Source organism: Rhopilema esculentum, chromosome 19 (genome assembly GCF_057945365.1).
Source record: "Rhopilema esculentum isolate cy_ngs chromosome 19, ASM5794536v1, whole genome shotgun sequence".
Classification (NCBI taxonomy): Eukaryota; Metazoa; Cnidaria; class Scyphozoa; order Rhizostomeae; family Rhizostomatidae; genus Rhopilema; species Rhopilema esculentum.
This window is the reverse complement of record NC_142833.1, coordinates 2,500,729-2,521,707: the sequence shown is the minus strand read 5'-3', so window position 1 is coordinate 2,521,707 and position 20,979 is coordinate 2,500,729. Positions and strand designations below refer to the sequence as shown.

The 20,979-nt window shown below is 38.7% G+C and overlaps 2 protein-coding genes across 4 annotated transcripts in view; both read right to left on the bottom strand.

Annotated features, from left to right (window-relative positions):
* The window catches only part of LOC135688413 (uncharacterized), a 34,827-nt gene that overhangs the window by 2,495 nt on the left and 11,353 nt on the right, over window positions 1-20,979 (bottom strand). For all 3 annotated transcript variants that reach the window (XM_089114130.1, XM_089114129.1, XM_089114128.1), the window contains exons 6-16: window positions 20,817-20,955; window positions 15,073-15,360; window positions 9,667-10,132; window positions 8,970-9,090; window positions 8,359-8,628; window positions 7,407-7,673; window positions 6,619-6,910; window positions 4,910-4,987; window positions 3,807-4,281; window positions 2,133-2,556; window positions 485-745 (exon numbers count right to left, since the gene is read on the bottom strand). In XM_089114130.1, coding sequence (XP_088970256.1) covers window positions 485-745; window positions 2,133-2,556; window positions 3,807-4,281; window positions 4,910-4,987; window positions 6,619-6,910; window positions 7,407-7,673; window positions 8,359-8,628; window positions 8,970-9,090; window positions 9,667-10,132; window positions 15,073-15,360; window positions 20,817-20,955 — 3,081 coding nt within the window. The remainder of the gene's footprint in view (window positions 1-484; window positions 746-2,132; window positions 2,557-3,806; window positions 4,282-4,909; window positions 4,988-6,618; window positions 6,911-7,406; window positions 7,674-8,358; window positions 8,629-8,969; window positions 9,091-9,666; window positions 10,133-15,072; window positions 15,361-20,816; window positions 20,956-20,979) is intronic.
* Window positions 13,165-14,720, bottom strand: LOC148957914 (uncharacterized). Its single transcript, XM_089114132.1, has one exon. The coding sequence runs from the start codon at window positions 14,664-14,666 to the stop codon at window positions 13,404-13,406; it is 1,263 nt and encodes a 420-aa protein (XP_088970258.1). The 5' UTR covers window positions 14,667-14,720; the 3' UTR covers window positions 13,165-13,403.

Sequence of the window (20,979 nt, the reverse complement as noted above, 5' to 3'; positions counted from 1 at the left end):
AATGGGAGTTTTCATTGAAAGGGGGGCTTTCATTGAAAGAGGTTCTCTTCATATCTTAAAGCTACAAAAACGTAAATAACAAAACAAATACTGCAAATGATTTTGCTTTCTGTTTTCGTAACGATATATAAGAAAAACCAGAATACATAAACTGTTTAATAGTCACACTCTCAAAATGTGTTCTGTTTTCTACATTTCTGATAAATTTTCCTGCACACTTTTCCGAGGGGAATATTTAAAAGAGAGGGGTGCTCTGTTGCATTTAAACATTATCAAGGGGGCGTTACGGTAACCATGCAGTACATCATATACCATAAAAGGTGGCAAACTGTGCGTGTGTTTACAAACGTAATTAAAAGTCGATGTTGATTTTCCAACAATTTAATTTTCTTGTTGTTCCCTGCAATCCGAAGAAGCAATTCAAAACTACTAATCAACTCCTTCGCATAAGCGCACCCCTAACGGCGTCGAAAATCTACCTTACCTGCATTCTGTTGTGGACGTTGCCCTCCGGCACGCAATCTCCATCATCATTGAATTTTTCGTATTCGACAGCTGGAGCCGGGTTGTCTCTTGGCAATTTGCATTCTCTGGAAGACTTAGATTTGTCCTTGGCAAACTCGGGTCCCCCAAAGCCCATTGGTGGGGGGTTTTCATATATATCCAAAGATGAGCGACTAAGACTTAGCGACTTGCGAATTTCGGCCATTTTCTTTCGCTGCCTGGTACTTTCTTCTTCATAAGTCTGGATACATAAAAATAGAAAATTAATCATCCGGCACAAGTTATAAATACATAAATATATATTAATATATAACCACAAGGCAAAGGCTGACAGGAGGAAAATTATTTCCAAACATATCTAAATATAGCAAAGAGATTTTATGAACAACTTTGAATCCCGCTATTTGCTTATTGCGATCTCGCTTATTGCGAACTTTTCCCTATTAACAACGAGAAATCTGATTCTTTGGAATAGCTACTCCCGGTAAAACGAACTCTTGATATAACGAACTGTATTTTACGAAACAACAGTTTCAATAACCACTTGAAGGCTTTCACTGACAGAGAATAAACGAACAGAGCCACCAACTGGGGGGGGGGCGAGGAGGAAAATTGCCCCAAGGCCTCTAGGGGGCCACTTAAAGTATTCAATCTCAGAATTGAATTAACGAAACGTACAAAAAATGTGCCAAAAAATAGTAAAACGCTTGATACGATTGCAAAAAAGCTGCAATAAATATTCTGAATAGTATTCAAGCTAATCAAAAGGGCGTGTTCGCAATTAGGGGGCCTCATCTTCCGGTTTGCCCCAGGGCCTTTGAAACATCTCTACGGCTCTGTAAATGTGTACCATGATACTTCGTGTAGGTAAGCTTCAAAACCCCCAAGAGTGACTTTATAAGCACTACATTCAATTGATGCAACCTGATTTTAGCAAAAGTTAGACAGGTGTCTGATGATCGTAAGCTATTGGCAGTCGCTGGGTTACGCTTTTTCTTAATTCCTAAAGTAAAATTAACCCCAAATCTCCTTGGAGCGCCAGCACCCCCTTCCTCCAAACCCCCTTCCAGCTTTGGTTGTAGACTTTATCGGAAGTATGGGGCTTTGAAAACAAACTGGGGCAAGAAAAAATGTGCTGACCATCCATCCTTAGCACTACACCACGATTCAATGAACCGGTTTTCGTACCAATTCTCATTTCCCCTGTGCCCGGAAAGCATGGCGGTCATACGGTCACAGACAGCGAGAAAGGCCAATGAAAACAAAGAAAAATAAACAGCCACGCCCAAAACCTAGCCTTACTTTCTTTGTTTTGTTAAAAAGGTTCGAAAGCTTGAAGAAATTATCCCGAGGAATGACGAGCATTCACCTGGACTCTGCAATTCACTTCAGTTGTGCTATTCGCAGATCCAGTTAGTCGAACCCCCGCTAATTCGAACCCCCGCAATTTCCCGCCAAATTTCGGATAATTTGGAGTCCACTATAGTAACTTATAGTAACAAAGAAGTAACAAACAACAGAGAACATTGGAGTGACGTCATCAAATATCTATTTCTAGCATGTTGAACCCTGACCGAGTAAAAGTTACGTAAAAGTAGTACGACGTCATCACTTTGGAACCCGATTACCTTTATTTGGGAAAACACATTGCCTTCAACCACTACTTCTCCACCGTCATTGAACGAACTTGCATCGACTGGTGGTGGCTCTTTGTCCACGGGCGCTTTACACTCTTTCGATAATTTTGTTGAGCTGCTTCCCTTTTGCGAACGTGATGCTGCAGATGCCTTGTCGCTTAAATTATCATCAGGAATCGACCGCGACTCAGAACTCACAGAAAAACTGTGTACCAGCTGTCTCGTTCCTCCATGTTCCTTTTCAACCTTCAAAAGCTTTCGTTTCGTTTTTGATATTTCAAGTAAAGTACAGTGCAGCTCTTCCTCGAATTCCAAGGCTCCTTCATCGTCACCCTGCTGCCTGCATTTCTCGATCATCTCGTTGGTACGCGCAGACTTCCTTTCCAGTTCTTCCAACTGGGAATTGAGTAGAGATCTGGAAACAAATTTATCTGTCAACTCCTAAAGGATTCATAGCCTACAGTTATCAATTCCTTGCTGGTGACCATCGATTGAACTATCAGTCTCAAGTGTGACAAATGAAATTCTTTACAATTGAATGAATCATACATTTTCTTTGTTTTTAATTGAAAGGGATACTGCATATAAGTTAATAGAAAGTCTTCTAAGGTGTGAGGCAACCCCTCTTGGAGTCATGCCTCGTGCTCTTTGGCTCAATGACAGGGGCTTGCCTTGCCTCACTCGTGAAAAGATTTTATCTTGCTTGTCTCCACAACAAGATAACAAGTTTGAACATTTTAGCAAAAACAAACAGAGCGTTTCCTGTCAAAACGTTTAATTGAAAACAGAGTGTACCCAGAGGTGTAACAGCAATTCTAAGTTAGGAATTGCTCAGAGACAAATTTCGATAAATTTTTACTAAAAAGAAAGGTCTAAAGACAAAGAGACAAAAAAAACAAAGAAACGCGAGTGAAAAGTAGTTCCTTGTCCACAACAGCCGTTGAATGCTGATGCTCTTTAGCACAACGCAACTGGAAATGACCGAATCGTGACAACAGCCAAAGTTTTTTATTGATCAGTAACTCTAAAAATCGGTGGTCACACTGTAAACTAGAGTCACATGACAGACAGTCACATGACATTCAGTCACATGACAAACAATAGTTTAATTGCAGTAAATTTTTGATAACATGAACCTCCAAGGAGCCAATGAAAATGAGTTACTGACTGTTCGAATTACAGAGGCTTGATATCAAATTATTGTGCAAGGTTTTAAGAGAATGCAATATCAGTTCAACGTGGCGAATATTCGACTCACGAGGGTTGGAGTTATCGGGAGTTGACTGTGATCGCTTTGATATTTGTTACGACAGTTAAGTTTATTTATGTTACTTCTCGTGTAAATGCTTTGATGTTTTGTGTGTGTTTAATCGCTAAACACTGTTTTGCCTGTGGCTACACTACAAAATGGTGCCGTGACCAGAATTTGAAGGATTGGTGACCGTTAGGAAGGATCTTTGCAAATAATTCCAGTAACAACATCAATACTTTTTTCACTGTTCTTGAAAGTTTGTTTTGGTTGCTAGGTCGGCAGAAGAAAGAAGACTGTTCTAAATTCTGCCAAACTTATCATTATTTTGCTGAAATTTTAGGAATTCTGCTTGAATTTTACAGTTTTGTACTATGATCATCCATAAAGTTTCAAATGACATGGAAAAGACTTACCGCTCTTCATCGCCATTTTCTGCACAATTTTGATTTTGCGAGGCAATCCACTTCTTGACGTTGGCATGCGGAGTTTCTGTTTTATGTACTGCTACGGGGGGCATGTTCTTAGAAAAAATTCCAGCTCTTTCCTTTACAAGGCCAGAAAGACATACATTCTTCTCACTTGAGGCGTCACTTGGCCTCGTCGCATCAACGGCTTTGGCTTTGTCAACTGGAATTACATGTATATCCGTTTGTTTTTCTGAAATTACGTGTTCCTCAAGGCTCTGCTTTTTCTCCTTCCTCTCTGCTACGTCATTCAAACTAGTTGGAGTTTTGCATGCAGGCTGCACGTCGCCAGGGGTTGTGAATGACTTAATGAGACTCTCTGTCTTGGCAGATCGCTTTGGTTTAGTTCCGCCTTTCTGGTGCGTGGCAAAGCTCTTGAAAGCTGCTTCGGCCTCCTCCAGCATTCTCCTCTCATGGTCCGGATCTATGGAAGTTTGAAAGCACTTGAAACTAATTTGAAAAATTGAATTCAATAGAAGCAATTTACATGAAAACTCAACAGAGTTCGAGTTTGAATCTGACAACTACAATCTTGGCAAAAAATTGCCGAGACATTTGAACGAATAAGGAATTCGCGGGCCATATCGTCACATTATATGCGCTGGTGACCCAAGCCCCCTTCCCCCGGGATCAATGTTGGCTTAGATGGTTACGGAATAAGTGTGGATTACTACATTGGTTACAAATCCAATCACAACATCGATTTGAGGGGAAGGGGGGGGGGGGCGATGAGGTTGTAAGTAGCTTCTTTTCTTGCAAGTGTCTCAACATTTTTTGCCAAGATTGTAGAAAGTCCTTTCTCGACAGTGAAAGAGTTTATGGGAGAAATTCTAGGTGAGTTAAACTCACTTTGTCAAACCGGGCTGAAATTTTGCCTCAAATTTGGGCGAATTCATGTACACAACACAAACAAATTATATAAATACCGAATAGCTCAAACCTCACACTGATGAAAGTCGGGTTTGTTTTACAACCGGTACATCTAAGCCCGGGTTAAAACTTAACCGGGAAGCTTAGTAGAGATAAAAAAAATTAATGAATACAGCACGTACCATAGCCGTCGTGATGGGTGTCAATGCTCTCCAGCCTCTTCTGAAAATCCATTTCGTCGTTATTATTATCGTTTTTATCTTGAGAAAAAGGAAGCAAAGATGGGTTTTGAAGTTACAAAAAAGGATTGAAAATCTCTAGAGTAGAAATGTCTATCGTCCCCGTCTGCCCCTCCCCCCAACTGCTTTTGAACTGCCCCTACCAGACCTCACTGCATATAGTATCTAGCGGAGGGACTTAGTATTAGGTGGATTCAGGAGGACTACATCTCCTTGTTGATGCCAAAAGGTAGCCAATTATAGCCAATTATTGTTTTCAGCACCTTTTTTGAGAAAATTATTGCAAGAGCCCCCTTTGTCCGTTCACAGCACTACACCCCTGGGCTCCATATTTTTTGCAGCCCTTAGATTGCAGAATATTTACATATATGCACAATGGGGGCAGTTAACTTCAATGTTATTCTATTAATAAATTGTGATTTAGGTTACAGATTTGGGTTATGAATAACATAGCAGTACGTTATCACTTATCAGAAAGAAAAAGACCAAAATTGTAGAATAATCTTTTCGACGTGAAGTATCTTTCTTCTATATTGGCCTTAATCAAGGTTTTTGCAGGCAGCTTTATATTCCTTTTTGGTGAATACGCATTTGTACATAATTTGGAGCTAGGCTCTAGCAAGCAGCAATCAGGCAATACCTGCAAACAATATAATATTGGCTTATTCCTTCTTTGTTCAACCAAGCAAAGGTTTTTCTGTAATAAACAAATCGATGGAAAGCGTTGGACGCGCTACTATCAGAGTTCATCAGCTCCTAAAAAAAATTGGCCGAAAGGGGGGGGGGGCAGGGAGGCAGACTGCATAACTGGTTTTGGTCAGCGGCTTCCTAGCAGAAAAAACAACATTAACAATCATATTTTAATGACGTCGTAAACGGTTCCATCCTTCTCTTGGCATGAAGCACCAGAAAGGCTCTGTACGGGCCTGCCTAAAACCTGGAGAACCACTTAATGCGAAATCTGCTTGCTTTTCTGTCAGTTATGGGATATGTCCAAAAGTCTATTATAAATTGGATCACAAACAGACTCATTTTTGAATCATTTTGGACATATTTCCATAAATTTTTGATCATGAACAGACTTTGGAAATCTCTAGAAAAAAATTTGAACAAAGGATCTAATACTCCAAGCAATTCTGCAGAGATCTTCAGATGCCGAAGTATAATCTGGAGTATGCCAAAAAGGATTTTCCTATTTAGCTATTAAAGTCTTGAATGAAATCCCCATAACTATCAGGGAGCTTCCTACCATATGTCAATTCAAAAACAATTAAAAACACATTTGATGAGCTGAAAGCCAACTAAAACACGACCCCCTGGAAGATCAGCAGCGACGTAGCTTTCGATATTTTATATTTTATTTATAAGCTGCATTTTAACTATCAATTAATAGAACTTGTATCCTAATCTTCAGCAGTTGATTTATTGTACTTTTAGAACTAGCTGAAGGTCTTTTCGTGTAGAGATAATTTAAAATTGAATTTGAAATCAACCTCTCTTGCAGCCATTGATAAAAAAATTAAAATCAGGAGAAACATTTTGCATAGCCATTGGATTGCATACGTTGTTTGCAACCTTAATCTAATCCTTCTACCCCAAGGCGTACATCTTATTTGTCAGTTACTCTCCTACCAGCAGTAAAAACTGATTACCTTTAATGACAACTTGATCTACATGATCCTCCTGATTCTTTCTATCGAGCTCATCACCACCATTTTCTTCCATAAAATCAAAACTAATCCCTGATTCAACATTCAAATCCTCTACGGCAACTACAACCTCCTCTTCATTCTGCCTCTCTTCGCCAAATATTCCTTTCTTGTCAGTTTTTGCTTCTTTTTCAACTTCTTCATTAATCTTTTTAGGTTGCTGCTCAACTAAGATTCTAGAACGCTCCGCTTCCTCCTCCGCAGCTCTCTTGTTTTTTGCTTCAAGAAGTAGTGCCTGTAACAACCAAAAGAAATTCTGAAGCTTTTCTCAGGCTAGGATTGTGTGGACAGTAAGCAATAGCCACCAAGATCCAGCCAAAAATATTAATCATTTAATAACTTGCTAGGCAAATCCTAAAGTAATCACCATAAACAGTAAAATATGGCCCCGTAGTAGAAAGTCTGCATAAAAAGGGCAGGGACTGCAGTCCAAAACAAACTGGAAGCAACACTTCAACAATGACCAAGTGATATGTAAACCCGAAACTAACAGATTTTTAACCCCTAAATCAGAAACTTGGTCGGCGGCCCCTTGCTCCTCAGCCCCTTGCTCCTCAGCCCCTTGCTTCTCAGCCCCTTGCTCAACTGCCCCTTGCTCAACTGCCCCTTGCTCCACTGCCCCTTGCTCCACTGCCCCTTGCTCCACTGCCCCTTGCTCCACAGCCCTTGACCCGACGCCCCTTACTCCGCAGCCCTTCAAAAGAGACTAAAGATCGACGATGAGAACTTACGTTTTGTCTTTCCTTGCTTGCCCTCTCGCTGTCTTTAAACATCTTTATGCGATCGTGAACAATGGCGGGCACCGGTGGTTCTTCTTCGTATTCTCCGTTAGCACTGTTAGATTCTGAACTTTGATCGGCATTCATCAGTCGTAACTCTTCCTGTTTCTTGTTCATCAGCTCTTGCAGCCTTTCTTTTTCGCGCTGGATAGCTAGCTCTCGTTTTCTTTCGGCAGTTTCTTTTGCAATTCTCTTTTTTTCAGCCTCCTCTTTTAATGCCTTGTAAAAGAATTGCAAAATTAAAAGATAGAATGAACCTGCAGATCTTCAAATAGTTTATAAGGTTAAAGAGGAGGGGTGGGGGTGTAGGCCATTGCCCCTTATACAGTTATAGATATATACCACTTATACATTGGAAATATTTGAAGATTGCACGGGAGAGCGGAAACATACTATACTAAAGTACTTTTCATCCAACACTCAGAGTATAAACACTGGATAAATACAAACAATTAGCAGAAATTTTTTATCCAGATGCGGATTGAAAGTAGCGTGCCAATCGTCTTTTCGTGTTACTTTCAAAGGCTTATTAGGAAAGTTTTAATAACGTAAAATTGAAATTTCTCTTCTCAACAGTGAATGGCACTTAAAGTGATAAAAATAGGGGCGATTATTTCAACTGTTGGCTAAAAGACCGGACACACTCCGATAGAATCCGGACTCCGATAAATTTCCGATAGAATCCGGACTCACTTGAGCAGAAACCGGCATATTTAAGAGCTTTACTTAGGTAAAGTCAAACAACAAAAATGTGGTGTTAAGACTTAAATCAATTTTCATGGAAAAGAACATTGTGACAGGTAATCTTGCCGTTCGATCCGTTTTCCAACCACGCTGAGTAAATTAGTGCAAACTTTACAAAAAGCAATCGGAATTACTAAATCTTGATCGAATCAAACCGCACCTCTTGCTTTTCTTTTTCCTGTCGCTCGCTCTCTTTAAACAACTTAAGACGATCGTTAACTACAGGCTCAAAACTAAGCACTCCCGCGTTGATTTCGACGAATTCAACGGCCTTAGCCTCTTCTTGTTTCCGTCTCTGTTCTTCTTCTTCCTCTTTCTGCTTCTGAAGTATCGCAAGCATCCGTTCTTTCTCCTTTTGCAACGCAAGAGACCTTCTTTTCTCGGCTTCGCGTTTCAGGGAAAGCCTTTTCTCCTCTTCCTGCTTGGACAACTAGAACAAAATTTAACAAAGTTGAGAGAAGATATATCCTGTACATTCTACTGTCAAATACTAGAAAAAAATTGTAGCTTTGGCGCCCATTAACCTACCATTCAAAACTAACATCACAGATAGCGAAAATACTTTGACAGCTTTTGGGCCTAGCTAAACGTCTACTTAAGTGTTAATTATATCTAACATTAAGGACTTTTGTAAACTTATAGAAGTCTACTTTTAAATGTTAGCCTTCTATTTCTAAATTAATAAAAACTTTGTGTTATGTTATACTTGTATCGTGAGTTATTTCTTAAAAATAAAAAAAATCCTAATTATATATAATCCTAAAAGTTTACCTCTAAATCCTCCTTGCATTTGCTTTCGGTGTCTTTGAAAACTTTCAATCGGTCAAGCACACTTGATTCCATTTCTTCTCGATATTTCAAGTCTGCTTCGAGAACCAGTGATTTGCGTTTGCTACAAGAAAACAGCAGGAATTTATTTCTTAATTAATACATAATATATGTTTTCATTTAACTATTAACAGTTTTTAATCAGTTCCAGGATGAAGATCTGAGAACTCAATTAGGCAGAGCAAAGGACGAAACACAACAAAATACACCCTCGTGTTCCTGTAGCGTTGGGGATAAAACTGTTGCCTCACGTCACAGTGCGCAGAGTCCACAGTAAGAGCCTTGCAGCATCCAAAAAAATTGAAAATTTGATTTTAAGCCAGGAAGGTAGCTCGAAACAAAGCAAAAGAAATGGACAACAGCATCCATTAAAGGGGAAAACCTTTTGCCGGAGGAAGGCTTGCAGATATGATTTCACCAAAGCAACACAGTTACGGGCAAAACGAAATATTATCCTAACATGATTAAACAAATTTCAAAGATTGAAAGCGAAAATGAAACTTGACACTAGACTCAATGCGAATTAAAATCTCTTTCGGAAATACTACTCAGGCTCCCAGGTCTACGTGAGACCCAAAAACGAGCGAATAGTTGCTTAGGGTAGTTTCTAGCTTACGTAAAACCGTGAGAAATTACAAACCTTAAATCTTCTCTGCTGCTTTTCTTCCGCAATACAACTTCTTGATAGTTAACCAGCCGCTCCTTCACAGCATCCGGTAACACATATTCCGGTTCCTTTTTTTCGACTGGTTTATCATCCTGGTTAGAGTCCTCCTCCGGCTCCTCACGCTTGACAAGCTTTATCTTGCCAATAAATTTTGATCCATCACGAGTAGATACTGCCGAGCCACCTTTTGTCATCGCACGGAAAGCCGGAGCAGTTTTTCCGACTTCCGGTCGATTTTCAAAGACGTTTGCTTGATTCCGGACACTAACGATTGGTATCATCTCCGGTTGGTTTATCTTCTCAAAGCTCACTTCATCTTCCATTGAATCATCACCTTCTGTTGATGATTTTTCCGACAGCAACAATCCACTCTTCCTTTGCAAATCTTCTGGTTCTATAATCTCAAAACTGCTTTTATTGTCATCACCAGTGTTTTGATCTATAAAAACAGCAATTGCAGATTTTGATATAGTTACATTGCAAAGCATCTTCTAGTCGTGACTTTATATAACCGGCACTGATAAAGCCCTCCTGGGTGTTTGACTGGAGCTTCGGGGGGGGGGGGGGGGGGGGGGTAATCAGAGGGTTCAAGCAATTCTACTCTTCCAATAACAAATTAACAGCGACAATACGACGACTCTGTTCATTCCTGTATTTATGCTCTCTAGACAGAGTAAAATTTCTTGGAACAAAATCGATAGTTGATTTTGCGATTAACTCGTTTTATAATACGTATTTTTATATGCACAAAGGCATTTTGTTAAATGCAACAAAGACTGTAGAAATTATTAAAAAGGTCCATATTAGTTGATGCTTGTTTCCACATCCTTCGCTCTTTTTGCAAAAGCTACCACTTCAAATTCCCCTTCTCCTCAGAACAATTTTGACAATTAGTAAAGATTATACAAGTTACTGTAATATATATGATTTTTACATTATACGTCAATTTTCAGTGTACGGTGGCTTAAAGGTGGTTGAACACGAGTTTGAAAATGGAGCAAAATGCTGAAGAACTTTCATCTTGCAATTATTGCAGACAAATGTTCACCAGGAAAACACGGCGGCCACAAGGTCAAGCCAGCAAGGAAGGCCACCGAGACAAAAAGGAATTACAGCACCACGCGCAAGCCCCATCTTGCTTATTTGGATATTTGAGGAAAGTTTGAAAATTTTGAGAACATAATCCTTATGAAGCATGAACAATTTTCTGGACTTTGCATGTAAGTTGGATAACAAAGAAGTGCTTGAAATCGTTTCAAGTCTCTATTTCAGGCACCCCTTGGAAGAAGAGGTAAAAAAAGAAAGGATAAGATATTCTTTCCTTTCCCTCCTTCCTCTCTCTTCCCTCCTTCTATGATCTCTCTTTTTCTCCTTCAAAAGCTCAAAAAAGAGGCTTTCTTTTTCTCTTTCAAAAGAGGCTTGAGCACGTCTTACAGATTATAAGGTTTGAAATAATCGCATATCAATAGGAAGGACTAAAGCTACAAGGGAATATGGAATCTTTTGAAGATCAATTGCAGCACTTCAATAAAAACGACTAGGCCAATTGTCTAACATGCAGTACTTCGAATGGCAGGAAAACTACTTAAGCTTATATTTTAGAAGATTATTTTCAACCTAGTACGGTTACCAATTTATCTCAGCAGGACAAGAACAGCTAGATGAAAAAATGATTTCAGATTGAACAGACAGATGTGATTATCAAGGACGATAAGTTACACATAAGGAAGGTTAACTTAACTAGTGTCAAGGGGAAATTATATCAAGTCTTCAAGGATCAAGATAAACAGACCATTAGCTGGAAAAGCAAGAGCAGCAATGATAGCGATGTTTATGCGAGGAATTAAAAAACCTGAGCCTAATTCAAGGAGATCCGAAAACATTGTGCACTACTTCATGTAATGGAAACTCTAGTTAGAGAAATGCATAAACCATCACAAGCTTCAGTTCACGAACCTTTCTGGTGCCCATTCACTAGCATCATGCAATCGACTACATTTCCTTCCATTATTGCAACAAAAATATGTACCTATACACCGCCTTTAAAACCAATCTTTGAGGAAACGTCGAATTCCAAAAGCTTACAACTTCTTGTCTCGATTTCTAAAGAGATTTCTTAAATCAATGCGACAACCTGCATTGCAAAATATTGACAAGCAGGTAGAAATACAGCGATTAAAATGAACATCTGCACTGGCCTGTTTACATCTAGTGCATTGACACGTTTTCTCTAAGTAAACTATCATCGCATTTCAATTAAGACGTCTTTATTTGTACAATATGTTGAACATGCAGTAGAATAAACTTAGACAATAATGGCTTTAACATCACCTTAAATAAAATGATAAACTAAATCTAGACATCAAGTAAAACAGTAACTAATGAATGTAGGTGCGAGAATGCCTCAGTGGTTCATGTCACTGACATGATCAAACCTTCACTTTATAATGACGAGTGAAACTCCGGCGAAAAAATTTTCGGACATATTTTTGGCATTTCGGACAAAAAAATTTTCGGCCAAATGTTGATCAGGAAATTGGATGTTTAAAGCATATCTAAGTCAGGTTATTGATTCACACATATTTGTTAAGGTGCTATTGACCTCTTGAGTGATGGTGACTTTGATAGACGACGAGATGATGTTGTTTGGTATCTGCAAAACCAAGCGCAGGAGTCACGGGGCGTGGTCACATCGAGAGAAAGGTCTCGATAAGCATAGCTAATTGTTAGCATATCATTTCAGCTTCCTATAAGTTAGATAATCTTTTTTTATATAGAGGATATTCCTTCGGATGCTAGGTAGAAACAAATATGAATCTCATGAATGGCATGCAAAATCATAATATCCAACTTAAACATAAGACCACGACAAGATTCAGCCAATAAGAACCCTAGCATAGTCGGCCGTGGCTGATCATTAATATTTCGCGTGCAGATATAAAAAAATATTCTCGATCAACAGATATCCGCGTACGGGAAATTGGTTGGTTGATGAAAAGGAGGCTAGACGTATGCCAAGCGGCGGAGCAAGGTGAATCAATAGGGAGAGATGAGTGTCTGATAAGTCGTGTTTTAACCAATCATTTTAAACTAACCACTACGCCATGTGAATTGTCAAAGTATGAAAACTAGTTTTTCTATCTGCTCAGTTACCGAGACGTTGAGAGGCGTACACAATTGCACGATGAAGAAAGCGGTTAGCTTTCAATACGATAGACTCTATTTACTAAAACGATGAGTCATCCTCGAACTAAAGAACGTTTCTTCTACCGTTCTTGAAACTCGCTTCGGTTCAATTTGATTCCGACAAGAGCACTAGATGGTGCAAAATGAACAGCAACACTCACTTGTCATACGCGCAGGTTTATGATCAAGTGAAGATGCAACGTTTGGCGAAAAGTTCCTTTCACTGATGGACGGTCAAATTAATCCAACATTTTACTAAACAAAACAACGAATTTTTTCATTTCCTTCAAACTTCACCCAATATCATAAAACAAAGGTTGTAAATGGCTTTGAAAAAAGCAAACATTTAGTAAAATAAAGCTTTTCGTCTGATACTCTTTAGGGTTTAAAACGTCAGAACAAAGATCGAAAACTCTACGCTAAGAAATATATATACCCAGTTGTGGATCGAAATAGGCCAATCAGAAACACGAGCACATGACTGTAAAGGTTTGACCAATCAGTGCCGCTTGCCTATTAGAATGTTACCAGTGGAGTCCTAAGGTGAAAACGAACTCCTTTTGTCTACACAGTAGCGGTTTTTTCGTGCTTATGTAGATAGATTCTAAAACTGCTAGGTGGAACGACGATCGGGCTTTACCAATAATCCGAAACATGTCGCCATTATAGTTTTTTGCACAATCTGGGTTTTCTAGCAAATGCTGCCCGATAGCAGAATCGCAGGTTTTAGTAGTAATTTTGGATTTGCAAGACCGAGGTAGCTGTTCTCTTTGGGGATGTGTTTTGTTTCTAATATTAGATGGAACGTGTTGTTTTATCCTATCCTCCAATCTTTGGGTGGTGCGTCCTACGTAGCCAGAATCACACTGGCACGTAAATTCATAAACAACAGAACTTTTTTTTGTGGCAGGAACGCAGTCCTTTTGAATGGACGGAAGGGACTTTTTTGTACTATAAACAACACGTGGGTTAACCGCGAAGAAACAATTTGTTATGGCCTGTTTTATTTGGCTTTCAAAACGTAGGGAGCTGTTACCGATCCAGGGTAGTTTTAGATAGACCGGGCACTTTTGAGGACCAAATTTTACGTCAGCCGAGAAATTTCCTATCTTCTCCTTAATGTAAACTGAAATAACATCTTCTGAATAGCCGTTCTCCAGAAAAATCTTAGTTAGTTTTTCAAGTTCCGAGTCGAGTTTAGACTTGGAACAAATCATCAGTGCCCTATGTGTAAGCGTTCTGATGAGGCTGATTTTTCTTTGCTTTGGGCAAAACGAACTCCATCGAGTGTATAACCCCGAAAATGTGGGTTTACGGTATACACTGGTGAGAAATCCAGTGTCAGATTTTTCAACCAAAACATCCAGAAATGGCAAGGAGTTATTTTCTTCCTTTTCAAATGTAAAATGTAGGGCTGTGTGAAGACCATTAAGGCGTTTTAGGAAAATATCACACTCTGCCTCTGTTTTGAAAATAGTATATGTGTCATCCACATACCGAAAATAGACACCTGGCTTTTGGTCGCAGTCAAACAAACGCTCTTCATGAAAGCCAACAAAGATATTGGCCAAGGCCGGTCCCAGAGCGACACCATCCTTTTGTTGGTACATTTCATTGTTAAAGCTGAATTCAACTGAACGTGTTGCAGTTTCCATCAGTTCAATGAATACTTCCTCTGGGAATGGTGGGCTATTAAGCTCGCTCCGGTACAAAGCGTCGGCACATATTTTGATGGTCTCATTCAAAGGGACATTTGTGAAAAGACTGCTAATGTCGAAAGAACACATGAAAGATGTTTCGTTACAAAACAAAGGTTCTGTATTTAACAAAAAGGGTGGCCAAACGGCCCCTGCATTATACTAAACCTTTGCTTATAACATAAATAAGTTAAAGTTTAGCTATATTTGATCAGGGTAAAATTCGATTTCTTGTCCTTTAAAACAGCAAGACAAAATTTTTCGAGTTGAAAAGCACATTGAAAAATAGGATCAAAGTTCAATATATAGCAAGCGTAATTATTTTCGTAATAGCGATTAAGTATAGCTTTCATAAGATCGTTCTGTTTCAGATCATATCTTGGCACCATTCTTGTCCAATTAAATGACTTGAAGAAGAAATGAAGATTAACGCATAACAGAAATATGACTGCAGTTGAAAAATGGCACAAAGCTAAGATTCAAAGTAAATACCAACCTTTCAGTCCGTTTTCGGAAACTTTTACATGAATTTCCGGGTCCGGTCTTTTGTCGTTCAAAACAAGAACTTCTTTCGAATCCGGCCTCGGGACTGAATCGGCAACACTAATCTGTTCGGCTTCGTTTGGCCTCCTTGGCAGTCCCTGTTTTGCATCCAGAGTAATACTTTCAAGCACCGGTTTACTTGCATTGTCTCTGTTAGCTGTCCTGGGTACACCACGTGATGATGACCCTTTCGAAGTTTGTCTCTGGGGAGTTGAGCGCTTTTTCGAACTTTGAGTAGTAGCTGGTTCGAGGAAAACAAACATGAAGGTGATTATCAGCCTAGCCAGAACCCATAAGTGTAAAGATGATGATTTTAAAAAATTGAATGAAGATAAAAATATAAGGAAAAGGAATAAAGATTAAACAAAATTTAAAGACAAAAAGTACGTGCTAAGAATCTAACATGCTTGCTGTAAATGATGGCGGAATAAGCGTCCAGGGCGTTAATTCAAAATTCTGACCTTGACCAAAATACACCTATAAGAAGGGACACTTATTCAATAGGGCGCTCACTAAAACTTGTTCATTACAGCTATTAATAATGAATAATTCTAAATTTTTGTTCGAGAAAGCTTCCATTTGTTGGTTAGGGGGGCACTTGATCAGCAGGGTACTTAACAAAAACCCCTTGTGTAACAGGCCCGGTGAAAACCGTCCCGGCCGGCGAAAAATTTCCTGACCAGGTTGTCCCCTTTCAAGAAAAAGAATGACACTGGCATTTTTCCATTTCGCCACGTCCCTTGCAAGCTAAGATTTTTGTCCCCAATTAGTCTTCTGGGAGTCGTCTGGACCTCAATTATTTTGACCCCCAGCCCTGCAAATTCTACCCATCCCCTGCCTGTCTAAGACAATGTTTTCTGTTCCCTGCCATATTTACATGCTATTCTCGTGAAAAAATCATCGCCAGACTTGTTACACAGGGGTGTAAAAAATTGATTCCGATCTCAGAGGTCATGTTTGATAAGGGGTCCTTATTTGGTAATTTACCACAAGCCCTGCCTTTACAATTCAGGACCGACAGAAATCAAGACTATACAAAAAAGCTTTGACAGTCAATGGTCACTCTCTACGCTGTATACCATTATATAATAATATAATAATAATGAATTATTTGTTTAAAATTGGCGAAATACCTCTAATAGCTATAAAGAAGCTAATTAAGGCCAACTATCTATGAAGAATTAGTATAAAATAAATATATGGTACAATGTTAAAAATGTTTAAGGTTTAATATTCCAAATAAAACCTAACCCAGCAATAAATATTTTACATAATCTACAGTCGCATTCTACAGGGTGTGCTCTTAATTCTTTTTTAAATGTTGCCAAAGATTGGGACTGTCTTATACTGTGAGGTAGTGTTTGCCACAGTTTTTGCCTTAAATATCTCACAGTTTCTATACCATAAGAAGTTGTCCTGGCTTTTGGAATGCAAAGATTATTTTCAGTTCGCAAATCATAATGTACATTTCTTGTTTCAAAAATCTCACTCATGAAACTAGGGTTCAGGTTATGTTTGGTTTTGTATATTTCTATCATCAAGTTCTGTAGATTGCGTTGGAGAATCGATACTGCATTATCCAATGTCAGCAATGCTTCGTAGTCAACATGACTGTCTTTATAAGCAATTCTGAGTGCTCTTTCGTAGATTTTATTCACTTTAGCACTTACACACTTGTCATGGAACATCCAAATTAGGGGGCAGTACCTAAACTGAGGTTTTCTGAAGCTGTTCATTAGGAGACGCAGTTTATCAGAACCCATAAATGGCGATACTCTAGCAAGGGCATGCAGTTTTTGGCTGGCTCTTTTGCATAAATTTGAGACGTGACTTTTGAAATTAAGATTTTTATCTACTATCACCCCTAGTAGTTTTTCTTCAGAGCTTTCTTCAACAATGACCGCACCGATTTTGATCTTAATGTCATCTTGGTTTGTTCCAAAAGTAAGAAGATGACATTTCCCTGCATTCAATTTCATAAGGTTTTCTGGAAACCACTTTGATAAAACAAGAGCACCAGTTTCTAGCCGTTCTAAAACTTTATCCAATTGACAGTCAGCTGAGAAAATCGTAGTATCATCAGTAGAGTTACATACTGCAGTATCATTTACCATTAAGAATAAATCATTAAAGGGCCACTCCAGCCAAAAATTTTTATTTCAGAATACGATGTAATCAGACCTCCTGAACACGAATCTGTTATTATTTTTTTCATATCTTTAGCCGTTTTGTAGTTATTAGCGTTTGTAAATTGGTCATTGAGTTGAATTGTTTTTCAACCGTGTTATCGGAGATCTCCGGATTGACGTCACAGGCATTTTCGGCCTCGGTAAATTCGCGGCAAGTATCATCGGCTGTCCAAAGGGTCAACGAGAACGTAGCGAAATGGCAGACAGGGCCTAGCAGCGGCATGCTTTTTAGAAGGCCAGACTTTTATCCGGAATCGATATAAAGATAGAAGTATCGTCCATCAGTCTTGATATTCTAATCGAATATGGAAGTTTTTATCGCACGAATCTTTCTGACAGAGAAGTCAAATTGCCAAAGAAGGCCAGCGAGACAGAGACATGAGGATGTTGACAGACTTTCATTTCATGGAATGTTGCTTTTAAAACAAATTGTATTGGCAGGCCAGTTCCCTGATTTTAAAAAGAAGATTCGCGCTTTTTCATCAGCTCTTCCTTTAGTGCAACAGCTAAAAAACCATCGCGCAATTAATTCGAGAGGAAAGACCAAAACAAAACCAGTATACCGGGAATGAAAGCTGTATGAATTGATACAACATATTCATTAGGATAAAGAGCTTCATATCAACATGACTATGACTTATTAGAAATAAACCAGGACAATCGAGGGCTTGGACAAGAAAGTATACAAACTTTCAAGACAAGACTAAAATCCTACCATTAGTCATGAGTGAAACAACTTTTTCAAAAACTATAAATGTGTTTTTATACAAAAAAAAGGGATTTGAGATTATATTAATAATTCAACTTTTTCAATATACTTGTGTAAATATAATTTTTGTTTTTAACCTTTAAGCTATTACAGGGGCCTTTTCAGCTCCTTTAAGCTGTCAGAATTTCAACCTGCTATATTTATGAATAATAAATATAATGTTTGTATTTAAATACTTGGCTACATTGAATTATATATTTAAATATCTATACAATCAGGCCAGTGAACTAGCTAGCAATTTGTAATTTCTATTGCACATGAGAAATGTTCTTATAAAAGTATCATGAAACAATAATCTATTGCAAAATTTCTAGAAATTACCTAATGTTGTTACTAGTTTGAAATAATAGTTCTGGATTTGCAAACTTTATATAGATATGACCAAATTATATATAAAATTTTGATAATTTTAAAAATAGTCTCCTTTGTAAAAATGTTAATACAAAAACAGAATAATGTGTTGAGGTCTTTGTGGTAACTCTTGCAGGGAAGAGAGGGGCAAGCTATCACTCCCCTAAAGCCAGAAGCCAGATAACAGGATGCATGTAATCTCCAACCTTCATCTAGCATTTTTTGCAAGATCCTTTCTGCTGATCCATAAAAGAGTTTGTTACCTTTTTACGCCTAGAATAATAAGGTTGACAGGGATAAATACTAACATACCAGTCAAAATTTACTTTAGAGTCATATTAAAACAAAAAATGATCAAAGAAATCACTACCTTGGACACTCAGGGGCATTCAGAGTATAGATATTTAAAAGGATCAAAGAGAAATTTAGGGATGAAAGGGCAACCACTGTTACTATTTAGCAAATAGCATCTAAGGATATTAATTTGAAGTAACACAAAGATGAATTTAAATGATATAGGCCATGCTTATATGAATCAATGCTAGAATAGCAAAGGTAAATTTAACAAATATAAACAATTCTGCCTTTAAAACATTAGAATGAGGATATGACACATCTTTTTTCCAAAACCAAGGGTGTAAATTCCATGTTTTATCTTTGGGGTAGTAGATCTTTTGCCCTGGATATTGATCTGGACAATTTTGAAATTGTGCATCAATTTTATGATGAAATAGGCAGAACTCCAAAATTGAAGGCAGAACATGGTAGAACATGATGAAAAAGGGTTCAGGAGACAAACCCTGGAAAATTTTACACATCTATACCTCGGGCAAAGGTGTAGTGCACAGATCATTGGGAGGGATGTAGTGCTAGGAGGCTCAGTCCCCCTTGTTGGTACAAAAAAGTAGCAAACTTCTACTTTTGGTACTATTTTATGTGACATTTTGCTTGAGAGCCCCTGTTGTACTTTTAATATAACCACATTTCTGACCATTTGGGGGGCAGTTCACAAGACTGGCTGTAAAAAAACTTATATTTAGAGGACGAAGTTTTTCTCAAAGCCCGGCAAATTGCGTTGCTTAGGGGGTGCGTGTCACACCTTCCCCAAACCCCCTCCAAACCTCTACACCCTGCAGTTTGGCCAAACGTTCAACATAGTAAAATGATAATAAGGATGAATTGTGACTTACGGGGAAGTTTCCATCTTGTGAATAGGGTTCTTCTTCTAATGCATTAAGACATCAATTATTATTCAGCTCCCTGGAAATCCCTGAGATGACACGACGATAAGAAATGCCTTCGGTCAGAAATCCATTCACATCGGAAAATTCGTGAAGCATTCCATTTTGAAATGCTTGCTGCGTTGCCAAGATGAGGATATGCGTTCAGGTTAAAGCTTCCATCTTTGATTTGTCGAATTACTAGTCCATGTTGGCTGGAAGCCTCCGCTGAACATTAATCGCAATGAAGGAAAATAAATAAAACGACAGCCGAGATTCCGACATGAATCGCCTCTTCCGAGTCTCTACCGAGTCGTGCGAATTTCAGTGCGAACGTATAACAATAGCGCCGAATGTTGAAACAATAGCCCTTTCATACGTCACAAAGTGCTTTTTCCGAAAAAAATTTTGTCGTATTTTTACGGTGATTCTCAACTTTGAGCGTCTATATCTGGAAAACGAGTTAAGCTTTTCGAAAAAAAATTTCACGATAGCTTCTTTTTCTCGACTAACTACAAATTTATGCAAAAATCTCAGAAAAAATTTTTGGGCTGGAGTGGCCCTTTAATGTATCAATTAAATAGAAGAGGCCCAAGGACTGATCCTTGTGGTACACCTGCAAAGGTTTCTCGCCAAGTGCTGAATGAACCATTTAATTTTACCCTTTGTTTTCTACCGGACAGGTAATTATAAATCAATAGTTGAGCATCTTTACAAAAACCATAGGCATTTAATTTCGCAATTAATAGCTCATGGTCTATGCAATCAAACGTTTTTGAGAGATCCATTAGCAAGGCACCAGCCACGTGCACACATTGAACGCGTATATCAGTTTCTTCAGATCGAAAGAGAATTACTGAAAGGAGAGGCAATGCACTGCCCTTCTCTTTCACAGCCGGGGGCAGAATCAAAGTATTTGATGCACAGAAACCATGCATGTGATGTCCCTGCTTTGATGTGTGACATGGGGAAACGTAAGTGGGAGATGCGATGAAGGTAGGGGTAGGGGAAATACAAACGCAGACTTAAGCAGGTATAAAATATCTCACATTTTCTGAATTTCAGGGACAGGCGCGAAGATTGCGTTATTTCAAGGGAGCACAACATCAATTCATTTTAAATGGCAAAGATATGTTGAATAATCAACGATACATAAATGAAAACCCACCAGACGGTTTGTACACTTCGACGCGCAATGCAATATGGTTATGCCACGTGACAGGCTTTATTCGTATGTATCTGCAACTGATGGCGTTCTTCAGCTGGTTTTTGACGACGGTTTCCGAATCGGTATTTCCTTCAAACACCTGCGATAAATTCAAGGTTTTCGT

Bases quoted from the DNA above. Each gene is read 5' to 3' on its own strand.
- LOC148957914 (XM_089114132.1), bottom strand. From the start codon at position 14,666: ATGTGTTCTTTCGACATTAGCAGTCTTTTCACAAATGTCCCTTTGAAT.